This window comes from Zeus faber, assembly GCF_960531495.2.
Source record: "Zeus faber genome assembly, chromosome: 3".
Taxonomy (NCBI): Eukaryota; Metazoa; Chordata; class Actinopteri; order Zeiformes; family Zeidae; genus Zeus; species Zeus faber.
Window position 1 is genome coordinate 26,039,517 of NC_137190.1, and position 18,118 is coordinate 26,057,634.

General features: G+C 43.9%; 2 protein-coding genes across 3 annotated transcripts in view; both read right to left on the minus strand.

Annotated features, from left to right (window-relative positions):
* Window positions 1-554: 554 nt before the first annotated feature.
* scamp2l (secretory carrier membrane protein 2, like) lies at window positions 555-9,377 on the minus strand. Its single transcript, XM_079997430.1, has 9 exons — window positions 9,243-9,377; window positions 8,178-8,255; window positions 8,009-8,092; window positions 7,079-7,208; window positions 6,798-6,926; window positions 6,427-6,586; window positions 2,632-2,733; window positions 2,044-2,161; window positions 555-1,910 (listed from the first exon to the last, which is right to left on the minus strand). The coding sequence occupies exons 1-9, from the start codon at window positions 9,297-9,299 to the stop codon at window positions 1,764-1,766; spliced, it is 1,005 nt and encodes a 334-aa protein (XP_079853556.1). The 5' UTR covers window positions 9,300-9,377; the 3' UTR covers window positions 555-1,763.
* A 2,749-nt stretch (window positions 9,378-12,126) lies between these two features.
* Window positions 12,127-18,118, minus strand: part of myo9aa (myosin IXAa) — a gene marked incomplete at its 5' end in the record, with an annotated part of 73,534 nt that continues 67,542 nt past the window's right edge. For both annotated transcript variants that reach the window (XM_079997574.1, XM_079997573.1), the window contains 9 exons: window positions 12,127-13,701; window positions 13,861-14,003; window positions 14,213-14,406; window positions 16,021-16,144; window positions 16,326-16,457; window positions 16,558-16,663; window positions 16,902-17,030; window positions 17,157-17,349; window positions 17,550-17,611. In XM_079997574.1, the coding sequence (XP_079853700.1) occupies window positions 13,232-13,701; window positions 13,861-14,003; window positions 14,213-14,406; window positions 16,021-16,144; window positions 16,326-16,457; window positions 16,558-16,663; window positions 16,902-17,030; window positions 17,157-17,349; window positions 17,550-17,611 (1,553 nt within the window). In that variant the 3' untranslated portion in view covers window positions 12,127-13,231. The remainder of the gene's footprint in view (window positions 13,702-13,860; window positions 14,004-14,212; window positions 14,407-16,020; window positions 16,145-16,325; window positions 16,458-16,557; window positions 16,664-16,901; window positions 17,031-17,156; window positions 17,350-17,549; window positions 17,612-18,118) is intronic.

Below are 18,118 nucleotides of genomic sequence, written 5' to 3' on the forward strand. Positions count from 1 at the left end.
CTCCGTTACGTGTTCCGACTCTCGCGTTAGGGGGGAAAACATCGGCGCCCGCGATGAAATGTGTGTTTTGTTTGTCAAGCTCGTAAGAGCGTTAAAGCGACAAAACGTGCGACCCCGAGCAACCCTCCCCCAAATTCAGACTTGAACGGCCATTCCTGGACCCTTCTCCAAATAGGAGGTCTGAGTTCCGATTGAAATGGAATGCAGCATAAAAGCCCGGAAACGATTTGAATCATCCAAAATGAACGAACGAGCCTGACAACGTTTTCACAACGAAGCAGTGCAGAATTATAGATACAACGATAACAAATTCAATTATAAATTAGTTTTTATAACGCAATTAAAATGATATAATCGGGATTCGTTTTTTCATAGAATAGTATGTCTGAAATTCACAATATAGTTTTCTAGCAAAGCCAAAATCAGGATGGATTTGATTCAAACCCTTCAGACAGAACAGTCATAATCAGGCCAATTTTATGTTTTCAATGAAAGCCACTGAAACACTTTATTAGAAAGACTGCAGAATGATTGCACTTTTTATTCTGTAACTTCTCAGGCATATATATTTTTTTAACAATCCATCTTACAGCAGCTTTGTATTCAGAGAAAATGACCCAGGCTTGTTGTAACAAAATAAAAACAATACTGCAGTACTAGACATTGCAAAATTTTCCAAACTATGCCATCTACCAGCAAACAAACCTATCTACCTACCTATTTACCTTTGCATGGAAAAATAAGTTCAATTGTGTCTTCATTTGACCTTATCCTACCTCACTTCATCTATTCCAATAGTCTGGTACAGCAGTAAATTAAGAAAAACAACTTCATCCCTTAACCTTCATAAAAAAAAAACCCCAACTAGGTTTTCAGTGTCAAAAAAGTAAGCAAAAATAAATCCAGATATTATTCATTCATATTGTGTAAGATACATTCACAAGACATTCAGATGTACAACTCTTCATAACTGTAACACACATTTTTAATGTAACTTGCATATTATTATTATTATTATTATTATTTATTTTTCTTACCCAAAATCAAGTTTTAAACAGTATCCTGAAAAAAGGTTCCTTGAGAAAAGTCAGTAGAAAGGAACTGCAACATAAAAAAGCCTTTTTAAGGGCACAAATAAAATAGTTTAGATCGTTCAATAATAGGTTCACTTGGGAAGCTCAGGGTGCCTTATACAGTCATCAAAAAATACTACAATAATAGGGATTTATTAGTCAACCAAAAAGCCTCACAGCAAGGTAGGTAGTTAATAATACCAAATTATAAATGTATCTTTTCATACTGGGACCCTTGTTCATTTAACCCACTGCTAAACATTATATGTACAAGGAGAGAGAAAGGAAAGTTTTGCCAACAGCTATCTAATGGACGGAAAGCGACAGGAGTTGGAGAAATGTCTTTACAGCAGCCTCGCTTCTCGGTAGTGCAATCTATGTGTACCACCTGGTGCCTGCTTTGAATTACATGCATGATGTGTCATGTAAATAGTCATACCTGTTGTCAGGACAAGGGGTCTGGTATCTTGTTTAGTTTTGGTGAACGATGGTCACTTTTTTAGGTTAGCTCTAGGTTGACCTGTATGCTACCCAGAGGCTTGTGAATCCTATTTCTCCTTTATTTCAATAAGAATTTAGCCAAGGCCGAAAGAGCGGCCACTATCTTGGGACGCAGACAGATCGATGTTACGACTAGTGCTGTGAATTAAGAACTTTTTAAAAACGAGGTGGTGGTAGCCCAGCGTTGTCCTAGTTCCTCTGGAAGGCGTTCCTTGCGGCAGAGGTGGCAGCGCTGGCGGAGGCAGACTGGAAGGTTCGACTGGACAAAACCTCCTGGGAGAACTCAAGCTGGGCCTTGGAGAAGCTGGCTCCCGTCCTGCGGTACTTGGAGTGGACCTGGAAAGATGACACAAGACGCCAACAGGTTAGAGCTGCAACAAATTGCCCACTCACCAGATACCTCGCTCTCAAACTGCACCAACTGACTCCACCTGATTGATGTATAGCATGTTATGTAATAATACTTTACCATCTTCAGTAGGATCACAGCAAAGACAGCGCTAATGGTGAAGAAGCCGGCCACCACCATCATGACCACGGCCACGGCCAGGTTTGTATTTATCATGGAGATGGATGAGATCCAGCCACTGTCAGAACCAGGGAGCACAAACAAACAGGAATAACTATGTTGACATGTCACATGTTGGCTGTAGTGCCAAAACAGATGAAAATAGTAAAAGCTGCACTGCTGGTGTAGAGGAGTTGAATAACCTACTGTACGGTATAAAGGAGAGAAAGCACCCGGGGGAAAGCACGACGGTCCACACACACACACAAAGTAGCCCCTCAGACAAAGAGCGCAGAACCACATTAGGGCGGCGGGAATCTGTCAAAGAGACAGCGGGACAGAGCGCACCCACCAGACACGCAGGCCCAAGCAGAGAAAACAAATCAAACGCTGGAACAATCCACCCCAAAGCAGAGCACACGCTCTAAATGAGAGCAGCAACACATTGTTAGTCATTAACCATAGTCACATGCATTAAAACAACAAAACAAAACATAAAAATAAAAAATAAAAACCACACGTCTAGGCTTTAAAAGGGGTTTCACTGACCTGTTGCCCCACCTAGGGATCCCCACTGCCTGGATGATGTACACGCCCACTTGGAAGAAAAAGACCAAGAAGAAGAAAAAGAAGCTGAAGGAGCTGTCGGACCTAAAGGGAGGGAAAAATGAATAAAATACAATGGACCCTCATGTTATTGAGATTATTAACTATTTCAAGAGTATTTTCACCCTCTTGGTTTGTGACACTAATGTGTAATGCTGATTTAATCACATTTGTAAAAGAACTTGAACTTAATATTATAACCAGGAACAGTCACATATTTCACTTTACAGGTCAAAATAAATAAACAAATGCAATGGGCTTTTTTAGATATCCCATAGTATAATCTAGGGCTGTACCCGACTCAGAGTTTCATGAGTCATCAGCTAAATTATTAAAGATTTGGTATTGATAAGCCCCAATGTTACCGGTACTGTTAACGGTATTGGCGATATTAAGAAAATAGATTTTCTATTTATTTAGGCTATTGTGGCGGCCAAGGGGGCGTGGTCAAGCCGCCGTTGCAGACAGGCGGTGCAGACTCCCATCCCGGGGGCGCTCAGCTGCTGAGGATCGGGCAAATCAACGGAGGGACTCCGCTGATTTGTCCAATCCAAGTGGTTTAGGGTTTGTTTTCCCCACAGGGAAAGAGGGCATGCTTGCAGGACACGGTGTGGACCGGGCAAGAGGAGGGCTCTACCTAACGCGCCAAACACGTCACGGTGGGAGCGCACCCAAGCGCCGATCTAGTGGAATATTTCCTTGTTTGCCTGCGAGCCTTTGAGTTGACCTTTTGACCCACGAGCTGCATTTTGTTTGAACCTTTACATAAATACAACTGGCGCTGTTTTGCCTCCACATCCTCTCTCTCTCTCTCTCTCTCATTCCTTTGCCCAGGGGCCAGAACACACCTCCACAGCTATATCACTATATCATTTTTTTACTTGCAGTAACATTAAGATATTCGTCGAAGATGCATTTTCGCTCGGATCAGAAGAGACATCTCCCCTCTCTCTCCTGCTCCATCACAGGAGATATGGAGATATGTGCGAGGGGGGCGTGGCCGACTCCCTCTGCCTCACTCTCACACACGCACGAGGAGACAAGGGCACAGATTGCGCCCCTGCCGCCCCCTCTCCATGCGTAATGTCCACAAAATAAAGCAGTGTTAATTCTGTTCTTAATTTGTTTTTCTCTTAAAAATAAAAAAATAAAAAAGAAGTACCGGACTGATAAGCAGCATCGGTAAGAGTAGTGGTACCCGTAACATTATAACCATACCCCATCCCTCTGTGCACCGTCCCCACACTGTTTTTAGCAGATTTATTTGACATTTGAGGAACGGACGTACACGATTCACACTTACATATACTCATGATTCCCCTTATTGATAAATGCTCAAGGAAATGTTATCCCTGTGCATTTTATAAGCTTCTATGTGTTATATCCTGTTATAGTAATGCACACTGACTGACAGCTAAAAAACAAAAGATGAAACACTAATCGACTTGAAGAATCTCAGTCGACTGACGGGCTTCCGACTGATTATTCGACTTGTCGACCTTCTGGGCACAGTAGGGATGCCACAGTGAGAAATTTATCCCATCGGTTAATGAGCTCATGACAACACCGATGTTACCGGTAACACCAGACATTTTACAACGGGGGGGAAGACATGGAGGGAGACGGGTCGCCATCTAAGGTCTAGAGCCTTCTTTCTTTCTGTCCTCTGGTGACAAGTGAAATGTGACTCCGCAGACTGTACTGCGACTCAGCTGCGTGCTAGGCTTGGGCGATCGTGCAAAATTCCGAGCGGCGATATAGTTTATCGGGGGCGGATGCATGTGCACGGTGGGGTTTATGCGAACGTAGAACGTAATGTAATGTGGCAAATGCGGTCTCCCGGTTCCAGAAGTGCAGGATTTATTATTTACAAGTAAAGTATTTACACAAAAACATCCAGTTTTTACTAAATTAAGTCCCATAGCAACAGAAAGCAATGGGGACAATGCATCCTGACAGTGGGGACGCATGTTTTATTTTTTTTGGAACAGTACGGAGTAAGGAATTGGACAGTCCCTTAACTCAGTAGTGTTCAACAAATTTGGTTCACACATGGAGGAAACAAACGAAAATGAATACATCTAAAATAAAAATACAGGCACGGGAGCCGGTGTGCACCGCTGTCTGGAGGAGAAACAAAACGTTTAACTTTTTCATTTTCCATATAAGTAAAAAACCAAGGAAATAAAATAAATCAAAATCTTTCTGTTTGATATAATATTATATATTGCTATATTATTATCACAAGATTCTTATACAGAGCGGCAGGTACCTGGGGGGGGGGGTTGTCCGAGCACCTGCCCCATTGTACCCCATTGTGCCCTTCTTATGAGGTGGGGGGGGGGTTGTCTGAGCACCTGCCCCATGGTACCCCATTGTGCCCTTCTTATGAGGTACGCTTTATTATTCTTTCTCTAAGATGCAACACCGGTTACATCTATAACCGTGGCACCGCTACGGGGCAGCCACTATGAATGCTGAAAGTCGGGTTATAAAACATTGTATTTCTTTCCAGAAGTTTGCTCAAGTGTGGCAAACAAGCTGCGAGAAAAAAGGAGCTCTTCCGTTAAAGGCGGTGGAGTAAACGTTAGACCCCCACCCGTGCTTGAGGGGATAACAAGCAGTTTCAGGCTGATGTCAAAAATGTGGCAAATAGGGAGAGTAATTTGGTCGGCAGCCTTATATTTATTTATTTGTTTATTCGTTTGTTTTTTAAGTATCAATGTTATCCTGGTTGTTTGGCGACTTTGACTCACAATACCAGTTTTGTTTTTTTTAACGCTTGATTAATACTCCATAATTTGATTTGATGTTGATTGATGATGATTTTAATGTTGAAATAGGTTATTATGGTAATGGGTGGCCCCAGCTTTTATCTATTATTCTTTGTATTTTTTATCAATATAAAGGATTAATAAGGTAAAGCTTAGTTACAATATTTCTTATTTCACAGAACGTTACAGATTGGACTGTAATTAAGGTTGACTATTTTCCATCATAACAGAACAATAAGAGTATATGGCGATATGGACTACCGCTTCCCATATGCCGAGTTCAGACTACGTTATTCTGGCCTGATTTTCTGCTCGAAGAAGGAGAGATGGGGATATGGCAGTGCAGCGGAGCAGCAGCCAGAAACACACAACATACCAATTTCACATTTCTTTTCTAGGTTTTTAATATATTTTTTATTTAAATTCTGCTTATATATAAAAAAAATGTTTACAGTAATTTCTTAAATGGTGAAAGGAAAACTCTAGTATGTTTTACCCCAACCTTAGAACGTGGTCACAATCATCCCAATGCACGACCATCGTCTGAAGGTGTGCGCACACACACACACACACACACACACACACACACACACACACACACACACACACACACACACACACACACACACACACACACACACACACACACACACACACACAAACACGCATGCACGCACGCACGCACACACGGGCGCGCGCACGCGCACACACACACACACGCACACACGCACACACGCCCACCCCCACACCCACACCCACCCCGTGGCTGTTTGAATGGACGAGGTGCTGCGGAAGCACTTGTGAAGTCTAATTTGGTCTCTTTGTATTAAATAAATAACACATGACAGTGATCTGGGTGCGAGACTTGTGACAACTGAACAGAGCTGTTCTGCGAGAGCTGTTCTCTGGTAGATTTGGTTTGTTGTCATTATATTCCCACAGGAGAAAGAGCTGCAGTGTGTACCTGAAGGCCTTGTAGATGGGTCTGTACCAGCAGATGAAGGAGGCGGGGGTGAAGAGGAAGAACCAGAGGATGGAAAGGCCAAAGTCTACGCCGCTCTGAGTGTCGGCTACGAAGTACGACAGGCAGGCCAGCACGTTGAGGAACAGAGTGACACAGTGGACTGGATGCACGGAGGAAAAAAAGGAAGCTGATGTTCTGTGACTTTTAAGGAGGGTTCAGTGGAAAAAAAATACAAAGTGGAACCCGATGCCTTTCTAAGCACAATTACGAAAAACGATTATGTTAGAAAATAATTGTAGATTATGTACAATTACCATGACACAAAATACTTTCTAGAAAATACTGAGAGCAGGGTGTGGTGTACAACTTACACATCCAAAGGTAGTACATTCTTTTACAGATCATTCGGTAATCTTCGGGAATATCTTCTTCAAAGTCCTGGTAAAAGCAGGGCTTCAGGGGGAAGAACCTCGGGAGAGGTGGCCAGTTGTTTTCTCGGGCTGGTCCAAACAAGAGACATTTTTTTTTAAGTTGTTTAAATATGTCCAGATTATGTCACTACTTCCAAAGCAGCTGTAAAAAGAGAGAAGTAATATGGGGAATAATGTTGTATGTGAACAGTTTAATTCAGGGGCAGTCAAGCCCGTCTCACCCCCGAGCGGCAGACCTCTGCCCATGGCCATGTTCTGAAGATCCTGCTCCTTCCGATCCAGCTCAGCTGCTTTCTTCTCCAGCTCCTCCTGCTGTCGGATCAGGTTGACCTGGGCGGCGGCAGCGGTTTCCTGGCAGACAACGTCAGAGGGCAAGATGGTAGAGACATCTTAAACAAACATGGGTCTTTGCTGTGGAAATTACAATTGGAGCTACTCTACCAAGACATGCCTAACACCTGCACTTAATAAAAGCGCTTTTTTAAACATAATTATTGGTTAATTACCCGCGTGCTCAGAGAAACCCCCGCTGTTCTAAAGCTGACCTTACAACGTGTTCTCCTGATCGTCCTGGAGAGGAGCCAATGTCAATCTATTGTTCCTCATTGGGATTGATAAACTACTAACACATTATGTTACATAATATATCCTATAACTAAATTATATATATATATATATAATATAAAATAAAAATATTATATAAAAAATAAATATATATATTTGTATATATATATATATATATATATATATATATATATATATATTTGTTATCCACCAGGAAAAATGTCGTCAATCATCTGTCATCAATGTCGATCACCGATAGACAATTTAATCATAAATTGGCCGAAGCCTAGTTCCTATATGGTGTAAACAAACATTTTATGGAAGTCACAAATTGACTAATTGGTGTGCCATACAAATTGGGTTCTAAATACCTTTTCAAACTGAGGGCCCTAAATATATTTACAATGCACTCTCCTCACAATGACTGTGTGTCTTTATTCCTGCCCCATTTGTTTGTGTGATGGTTTCAACTCTGAGAGAGGGTTATGCTTACAATAGCACTAGTACAACTAAAATTATGGTCACAAACAACCAACATTTGTTATCTTTCTTTTGACTCGACTTGCATGTGTGTGTGTGTTGCTTACTTTGAGGTCAGTCTCCACAGAAGCCTGTAGTACAGCAGGTTGCGATAAGGCAGCCGAGACGGGGATAGTGGTATTGGTGTTCCCCTGCAAAACAAGAAACCTATTGATTATCATTTCATACAGGAGGCAGTGTAAATATTACAACTGTTCAAGTGAGCAGAAAGCATACCATTCCATCTGCAGAAAAGGGGTTGTATTCCGCCGTCGTTTCAAGGGCTCGAGTGGTGGCTTGGGCAATTGAATCGTCCTGTAAAATAATCATTTAGTAACCAATTATTAGCCTGGCGACTTGGTTGGAGACTATGGTTAATAGACATTGAAACACCAAAACTTTGCCCTCCTCCCCAGTCTCCAGAGGTGTCGCCTCCCTCACTTGCAGTTGTTTAAACTGTCTCCTCATACACTGGAAACAGGCCTTTTGGGCAATTATTTTCTCTCCAAAAAGCATATAAACTTAGTTCTGCACAAACAGGTTAGGCTTCCTGATATGTTAAGGTAGATGTCGGCATCTTCTGTCGCCAATGGCTATTGGTACAGTTAACATAAGACACCGCTGCATATTTCGGTCGATGCGGGGGATTGTTGTATCGGGCAGGTAAAAATCGTGAATTCATAAGCACAGTGACTGTGTTGGACCTGGATAGATTGACACAGGTGATGGACGGGGAGGAAGGTATTATTTATTCAGCCAATAGTAACATCACTCGGTACAGGTGATGAAAGGTTCAACTCTTTTTTTGAGTTTCGGTTCTGGACGAGTCACGCCGTGAAGAAGGTAGTCGTTCGGCTCTGGCGTCGTGAATGGAAATTCTCACCGAGAACCGTTTCATTCCGTCGAAAAACGTGTTTTGATTATTTGTTTATGTCGTTTAGTCCGGAAAATCCTTTAGTGAGATAGATAGATAGATTTAGGTGGAATACGCAAGTACAAATCAGTCACATCCAATACCTATTCGCAACCAAATGCCTTGGCCCTTTTTTTTTTTTTTTAAGTCTTGAACTTTCAGTCGCCAGTAATTATTATTTTCAGTTTGTGAGTGGAAGATTCACTCGCACGCCAACCCTCCTGCCGACATCCGAGTAATTCAGACCATTCGGTGTCAACGAATCGTTCGCTCCGAACCCAGAAACCCAACCAACAGGTTTCGTCGCAGCATAGTTCCACAGCATTCCCACCGAAACGGGGATATTAAAGCCACCCCGCGCGTAACGAAGGGAGCAATGTCTGTCTCACCTGGAAAGGATTAATATCCACCGAGTTGACGAACGGGTTGTTGTCAATTCCGGACATTTTTTTTAGAGGTTACCTACTCGTGTTCAAGGTAAATTAAAAAACAAAACAAAACCGCTCCTGCCTCCCCCGGGTCAGATGGCTCGAGTGTGACAGCGCTCCCCTGCGCATGCGCCGCCTGATGGGCGGGGCCGCGTCCGGCCACCTGAAAGAATGCTGCGTTCCATTGAGGTTTGAAATCGGGAAAATCCGACCTCCTGCTGGGAAAGGCGCAGAGGAGCCGCCATTAAAGTCGGAATTCCGATTCGGAATTTATCGGCGCAGATAGATCGCTCTGGCCCAAGTTTGCCGAGTTATCAGACGTTTTGTAGCTTGTTGAATTCACTGGCTTTCCAAACAAGCACACGTTTAATGCGGGGCGTCCATGTTTTCCCGAACACGAGGAATGGGACAGATTTAGGCTCGGAAGTGGGAACGACCAACTCGGAATTACCGATTTCCGAGTTCCAATTGGATGCAGCATCAGGTGAAAATGGTCACTGATGGTGTTACGTGAGAAAGGAAAATGTACGTTCATTTTTATATCTTGTCCTAAACTGCTTAATGAATCCGAGATGGCGTAACATTATTTGATCAATATTTAATACTTTTTTCTTTTTGCTGTTCACACCTGACAAAGAACCACCTACTGATGTTTTCATCAGGAGTTGTTTCACTAGGCTCTGTATGAGATTTTTATAGTTCAAATCAGATAGTTTTTCCTTGCATAAATACGAGAATATATCATGTATGAAATATTTTATAAAATACGCTACTCACAAAAGGTGAGGGATATTTGGCTTTCGGGTGAAATTTATGGAAAATGTAAAAAGTTCACGCTACGGTGATATTATATCATGGAAGTAGGGCATTTAAGTAGAAGCATGCAATGGTGATTTCCTCATCTCAAACAATTTATTGAAAAAAAAAAAGCCAACAACAGTGGTGGGTTTACCACAACAAAAAAAAAGTCAATGTCTCAAAAACTTGTCATGTGCCCTTGAGCATCAATTACAGCTTGACAACGACGTCTCATGCTGTTCACAAGTCGACTTATTGTCTGCTGAGGCCTGACCCCCCACTCTTCTTGAGGGGCGGCCCTCAGGTCGTTGAGGTTCTGGGGCACAGAGTTACGAGCCTCTACACGGCGACTCAGCTGATCCCATAGGTTTTCTATGGGATTCAGGTCTGGAGAAAGTGCAGGCCACTACATTTGAGGTGCCCCAGTCTCCAGCAGCTGTTCCCTAATGATGCCACCTCCATGAGCTGGAGCATTGTCGCCCATGAAGATGAAATGAGGCCTGTGTTGTTCGTGCAGGGGCACAATGACTGGATGAATGATGTTATTCAGGTAGTATGGGCTTGTCACTGTACCATTCACAAAGTGTAGGGCAGTTCTGTATTGACTAGACACACCTGCCCACACTGTAACACCACCACCACCAAAGGCTCGTCTGGTGACAACAGTGGCTGATGCATAGCGCTCTCCTTGACGTCTCCAACATCGTTGGAGGCCATCATTTCTGCTCAACGTGAATCGACTTTCATCAGAGAACAGCACTGAGGCCACTGGTCCCTCGTCCAGCGTCAATGCTCCCAGGCCCGTGCAAGACGATGATGCCTGCGCCTGGTGGTGTGGTCAGGTACCCTTGCAGGTCGTCTAGCACGCAGACCACGCTGATGTCAACGGTTTGGAATGGTCTGACGTGACACTTGGGTGCCTCTCACCTCCCTTAAATGTGCCTGGAGTTGAGTGGCATCGTCATCCGGTTCCGCAGGGCACTGTTCACAATGAAGCGCTCATCAGTGTGGGATGTGGCCAAAGGACGTCCACTTCTATGTCTTTCTGTCACTCTTCCAGACTCTGTATCTCTGTTGCAACCTGTTCCAGCCACTTCCCTCTGAGAACATCCTGTTTGAAGCCTCGCAATGGCGAGGTACTGTTGATCAGTTTTTAGGTGTCGTCTTGGTCTCATGATGTCAAAATGTGAACAGCATGATGAAGAGGACTGTTTAAATACCAATTCTAATCGAACCAGGAAATGTATTGGCCGATTCATGGATCAAACACCTGTTGTGAATTTTGCCGTTCAGCTCCTTGTTAGAGAACAGTAAGTTGTGCAAAAAGTACTGAAACATTGAACAGTTGGACATGTGCATTCAAAAGTTTAGAGAAGGTCAAATATAGTTCACCTGTAAAGGTTATAGTGCATTTTAGGTTCATCCTGAAATTTAACCTGAAAGCCGAATATCCCTAACTTTTTGTGAGTAGCGCATATAAATACATCCAAAATGTATTATATAAAAAAATCGAATTTTATATTATATTACTATCACTTTAATCCTAATCTTTAATATATTAAAACAACTTTCTCAGAGTTTGACTGACTACCTGTTTTAATATTTTACAGGAAAGCCATACAACAGCTGTGCAGGGACACAGGAAAGCCTCCCTCATGTCAACATACTTCATTTACATTGATAATTAAGTATGGCTAAGCCATAGAGAGGCCGGAGGTTATTTGTGTTTAATTGACGTTATTCATCAATCAAACAAACAACATTCTTTCTGTCCCTTCCCTAATTAAATTCTATTATATAATGAAATGCCGGCAAAAATGTCAATGGCCTGTGGTAGTGATATGGTAAGTTTGAGATATGTTTTATAGAATTATAAATGTTATCCTTTCAGTTGCAAAGAACAACTGAATAGGAACAAAGCAGCTTACATAATAACCACACACACACACACACACACACACACACACACACACACACACACACACACACACACACACACACACACACACACACACACACACAATAATGACAAACAAACAGGTGATTTTGAGTTCTCGTTTGGTTGCTATTGAGCAAACACTGAAACGGGGCATCCAACAGGATAACAACAGGTTTCAAGAAAGAATGGCATTTTTGTCCACTATACTGTACATAATGCATTGTCCTGTACATTACAATTATTTGTATGGCTGATAAGCAGTGAATGCAGGGAATTTATACACATCCAACATTCTTTACAGAGCCAGGGTTCCCTCAGCCGGAATACACACCAGCTAGCTTGGTCCCTTTGATGGTGGTACTTCCCTCGTAGGGGGAAAAGCAGCACAAACTTAAAACATTAAGTGGTTTTCTCACGCACACAGTCACATATGTGTGCACGGCACATGGATACGCACACATTACTACACGTTCTTTGCAATCTTAGCCACAGCCCATATTCATACACCTCTCTCCAATATAATCAAACAAAAGATAAATATTTGACTTCAACTACCCAGCAGTCACTGGTGTTCCAGATTTGTACAGTATTTATACCTGGATAATATAGTTATATAGTTTAGAATTATAGTTTCTGTGACATTTAAATGTATTAAATAGGCTTAAGGGAAACTGTAATAATAGAGCAATCACTGCTTATACTGATTGTTATTAACTGTAAACTTTTAAAGCAGCCAATGATTGTGAGCTCTTTTAGTCCATGACGACATGCCATCACTGACTTAGTTGCTTAACCGCTCCTCATTCAACCTAGCACACTACTTTTGCTTTTCAGCTTCCAAACATTCCCCGGGTGCAGAGTCGTCTCCAACTTATGCCGACATTCCCTTTTCCCTGTATTCCCGCTCAACTTGTCCAACCTTGGCGCTCAGTGATGAACCGCCAAGGCACTGCGAGAGCATGGGTGACCGTCCAAAGAAGATGAGCCCTTCCACCGGTTCCTGTTCCTCTGCCAAGCAACTCCCCCTCCTCCTCCTTCGCCGGCGGTGGTGAACGCTGTACGTGGCACTTGGGGGGACAATCTTCTGTGGACTTGAGCAAAGAAAGGCTAAGCGGGAGTGCGTTTGAGATAGGATGCTTCCTCCTTCCTCCCTGGGAGAGAATGCGTTTGCCTGGGGAGTTGGCCAGTGAATGCTTTGGTGACCCAGCGTTTCTCATACCATGAACTCGTTGCTGCCGTACAAAACCAGGTGCTGGGGTAGATCGGGCGGGTCCCGGCTGTGGCCGCCGCTGTCTCTGCTGTGCCTCAGGATCGACTGCTTGGACCCCTTCAGTTTCTGTTTGCCTTTTTCCGGATTGAAAGTACCTCGGCTGGAAAACTGGGACCTTTCCTCATCGGCCCCTTCTTGCTCCGCTGTGTGGCTGGCATCTTGGCCGTCGCACTGCGTGGCCGCGGCTTGGGCCGACCCCGACAAGGGAGATTTTGAGCGGAACTGAAAGCGACGAGCCGTGGCGGCGGAGGAACAGGAGGATGGATTGAAGTGGGATGCCGAGGAGTAGGATGAAATAGTGGAGCAGGAGTCCACAGAGTCCAGGGAGTCAGGCTGTCGCCTGAGAGGACGCCGTCGGGGGCTTTTCCCATCGGGTTTCCGAGTCCAAACAGCCGCCAGCATTGGGCCCCTCTCTGTGAAGAGACCCGGCGCAATGAGTCGAGACACACCAGTGAAGCTTCTCTGCTCTGACTTCTCTCTCGAAGTGTTATTATACAGTACAGTACAAGCTGAATATATTAAGCAACTGGATGAGCAAGTTATGTAACAAGGGTTATATAACTTGTAAACACCTGAAAAGTCGGAGGTGGCTCCCTCAGAGTCCAGGTTCAGGTTTTCAGAGCTGTCTGCTGTTCCAATAGACGCTTCTGACTCCAGGGTCTCGTCATCCGACGCCCGTGGCTCCAGGGTCAACATCTCGAAAGTCAACTCCTCCCTGGGGAGGCAATCAATTAGCGGTTTATGTGAGCCGTTCAAACAACGATCACATGCGCGCACACAATATTGACATTTCCTCCCAAACATTTTGTTTCAGTACATTTTAAATCATCTGAACAAAGGCTCGACCGGTTTCCTAAGCCGCTCATTTTGATTCCGCTACATGTAAGATGTCCAGATATGAACTAAGGGTCATGAAGCCTTTACTTTTCTTTCTGCAGGTTTTCAATCTGCTCCGTCAGCACTCGCTCCTCGTGCTGATGCTCAGACATGTCGGGCTCTAGCCCCGCCGCCTCCTCGCTGCCGCTCTCCTCCATCACGGCGTCGCTCATCGACGGCAGTCGAGGACTGACTGGGGGTGAGGGCGTGTGGTAGCTCAGCCGCCGCATGTGGCCTTTGCCCTGGAAAATAAATTGTTACAAAAATGTTTTAATTCTTCTTTCACCATCCCAATACGAGTTTAAAAACTTGAATGGTGGGAATTAACTTTGGAGTGCAGCATCCAAAAAAGATGTTATCATTAGAGATAATAATATATGAGTGATAGTGGCGAGACAATAGAGGTTGTTTAAGGACAGGATGCCCAGAAGCCTTTATTGAAATAGTCACTTGTCACATGTTTTATCAAAGGAAGGAGGGTAAAATCGTATAAGAAATGCTTCCAAACAGCTTTCCCGTTTTTGGTTCTGGTGCCAGTATGTCCATGATAAGACGGGTAAAATAATGTTGACCGGGTCACCGATGTGAGCAGTGCAGACAGCTTTCAATAATCTATTTAAAAACAGCACTCCCTGCTTTCAGGCAACATGCACTTACATAACACCAAATGACGATTAGAACAGACCTGACGACGCCCAACAATCCTGCAATCTAACCCTCGATATTGAAACACGGCACAGGGATACACAGATGTTTACCTTTTTAGCAGCAGTTGGCTGCATAGTGGGGAAAAATGGAAGCACAAAAACAAGGAATCAAAGTAAAGGTCTGGCAAGGTGAGGGCAGATCCTAATAGAAATAAAGAGTTGGTTTTTTTTTAAGTAGAAAATTTTGATCCGTCTAAATAAGTTATGATTTTTTTTATTAAACATGACTCGACTTTAAATGGATACAAATCTGTGCAAAATCTTCACAGGACTATTGTATATGCAGCTACTGGACCAAATTGAGAATAAAGTTAGGTATCAAAAATATACAGCTGTAGGACATTTACTGACTGAACTTCCAGAAACCTGTCCTTCACCAATCTCTAAACCTTTTATGGCCTTTTGGTGGAACCTCACATTTTATTCTCGGAAAATAATTACACATTTCTATTTTAGGACTGGACCTCGGTTTGTCTATTTGAACTAGCCTCAAAGATCTAATGGGATGTCAGTGAACAATGGCAATCATATGTTCAAGCCGCAGACACAGTGGAAAGCCAAGGAACACTGATTATGCAGACAGTGCGCAGTGTTTGCGTTCGGTATTCGGAGCACATACCCACACAGCACGATATAAATCTAATTAGCAGCAACTGCATTATCGCATTATATCAATATCTCAAACTTTCATCCGGAAGAGGGTCAGAGATTTAGAGATTGCAGATAGACACGGTGGGAAAAAACGAGAACTGAGAGAAGAGAAAGGACAAAGAATGGAGACGGTGATTCATGCGATGAGAATACAAGGAGGCCAACGTAGATGAGCAGTGATCAGCATTTGGACAAGGCGGCCGTTCGGTTATGAGTCCACGGCGTGTACAGTATATACATACCGGGGCCAAGCTGCGTGCTATGCTCATAAACCTAACCGCTATAAGTACGGGTTTCTGGGTAAAGGAAAGGACAGGTCAGGAAGGGATCAGATAGAGGGAAAAAAAGGATAGAAAACTAGAAAGTACCACAACACTGAAGTGTTTCAGGATGGATAAGTTGGTTAGTTTGAAGTGTTGGTTTTACAGTAAATAATCACAACAATGTGTTATTAACAATCTGTCGGGAGAATGTGATCGCGTTTTTTTCTGATCTCACCATTGATCTGCGAATGAGTGTCAGTCTGCATTTGGCCTTGTTCTCAGCAAACTCCAGACTATTGATGTCCTTTAGTCTGGCTTTGTATTTGTTCATCTGTTCACCAATTATAAGCTCCACACACCTGCAGGCAGCACAAGTCAAAGACACTAAAATTGGTGACAGCATACTACAGTTAATTTTTATACACATCATCCGCTGAAAGTCCTGCAACCTTCATGCGGACACCTAGGGAATCCAAAATAGTTGATCTATATTGCTGACAGTAGCTCCAATCTGAGTTACGAGGCAATCATCATTCTTACGCCGTTGTCTTTCCAATGTCCTGGACGCTCTGCAGGGGGTCGATGGTGTCAGGACATCGGAGGATGCAGGGGGCAAACACGATGGCCAGCGCATTGGCCGACATACGGTTGGTGTCCTCTTGGAAGGCAATTCTAGAAAGCCCCAGACTCCGAGTCAGAATCATGGAACGGGGTCGAGATAAAAGTGATACCACGCATCGCTCCCGCCCGACCGTTTGAGAGGCGTTCGTACCTGACGAGGTGGAAAATGAGACGCTCCAGTGTGTTCAGATGTGTTCTGCTCAGCTGGTCGATGACTGAATACACCCCCCTGACCACTTCCTTCTTATCCTGTAAACCTGGAGGAGCAGAAGACATCGCACCATTCATTCATGAATGGTTCATCTTGAACAGCCCTCCCGGCTACCGCTAACCACCTTAAAATATTGAACTGCCTTATGTGGAAAGATTCTGTATTTTTAGACCCAAGATTGGCCTTATTCCCAATTCAGTTCTGGGAAATCTGCTCAAATCTCTTCAACCATGTCAAAACGATGCATCTAATCAAACACGATACCTTGATGTGAGCCTACTTACACATAGCACGAAGGAACTCTTCATAAAGCTCAAATGTCATCAGGGGGTTGGGTAAGTCTCTGAGCCACTGTTTGAAGACACTGGCGATGACGTGGATGTTGTAGTCATCCAAGTTCATGCTGTCCACATCTGTATTGCCAAAAATAAAATGCAAAACGAGAACCGTATAGAATTAATTGCCATACTTTTAGACCTTTCAGTCAAACCGAGCCTGGCTTCCCACTGTCTCCTCCCACCACAGTCGCCACAAATTACCTGTGTCGAGTCCTTGTTTGAGCTCTCGGATTTTGTTGGTGGACCCGGACTTGCGATAAATTCCTTCCGTGTAGAGGCCGTGCATCTCTATGTAGTTGATGAGCTTCTCCACCACTAATGGCACCGTCCTCTCGTCATTGGTGAGACGAGAAACCTCCACTCCAAACTGTCTGGAGGAAAGCTCCGGGTCGAACTGGTCGCAGACACACAAACGTTGGATAGATCATCAACCAGTTGAGGGTCTTGTCTTTTGAAGACACCGGTCCAATTCAGAACTGAACTGCTGACACTCATCCACATAATACATCCCCTAAGGCGTAGTAGTGCTCATGAGACAAGTGTTACACAATCAAAGTCACAGGGTGTCACAATGTCTCAATATGGCCAACTTACCTTCTTGCTGCATTTGGTGGTCATCTTCTGGCAGCACTTTCTGTGGCAAGCGTAGCGGCACACTGGATAAACACAGCCCGAGAAGTCAAAGAAGTCAGTGCCATTTTCCACAGACAGACAGTGCCTCCTCATTATGCGGCCAGAGCTACTGACAGAGCAAGGGGGTTACGGTTGCAGAGACCGAAGCAATGTTGGCCGGGGGAGCAGAAAACATCCTACGTGAAGAAAGGGCAACTTTGTCAGGGGGAGGCTCTGGAGAGGCCGAGCCACAGACCCCATGAGTCCAGTTGAAAACAATCTGATTAGCGGCGCGGAGGAAGACAGGGAGGGGCCACGGCTAACACAGGACTAGCTGGGATTCAGTCTGCTTGGTGTCTATGTGACTGTCTACAATACGTGATGTGAGGAGATGTGTGTGTGTGTGTGACTGTTTTCACTTTGATATTAATAGATTCACCTTAAACAGCGGTCTCGCTCACTACACAGCACCTCCAATAATTACATTTTAAATAATACTGTAGGGCCGGCTGGCAACTGTACCATACCTTCACACTGACCTATACCAGGCT

Bases quoted from the DNA above. Each gene is read 5' to 3' on its own strand.
- scamp2l (XM_079997430.1), bottom strand. From the start codon at position 9,299: ATGTCCGGAATTGACAACAACCCGTTCGTCAACTCGGTGGATATTAAT. The intron at 8,093-8,177 runs GTATGCTTTCTG...CTTGTTTTGCAG, and splicing joins CCTTTTCTGCAGATGGAATG to GGGAACACCAATACCACTAT. The intron at 1,911-2,043 runs GTAAAGTATTAT...TCATCTTTCCAG, and splicing joins CTGTGATCCTACTGAAGATG to GTCCACTCCAAGTACCGCAG.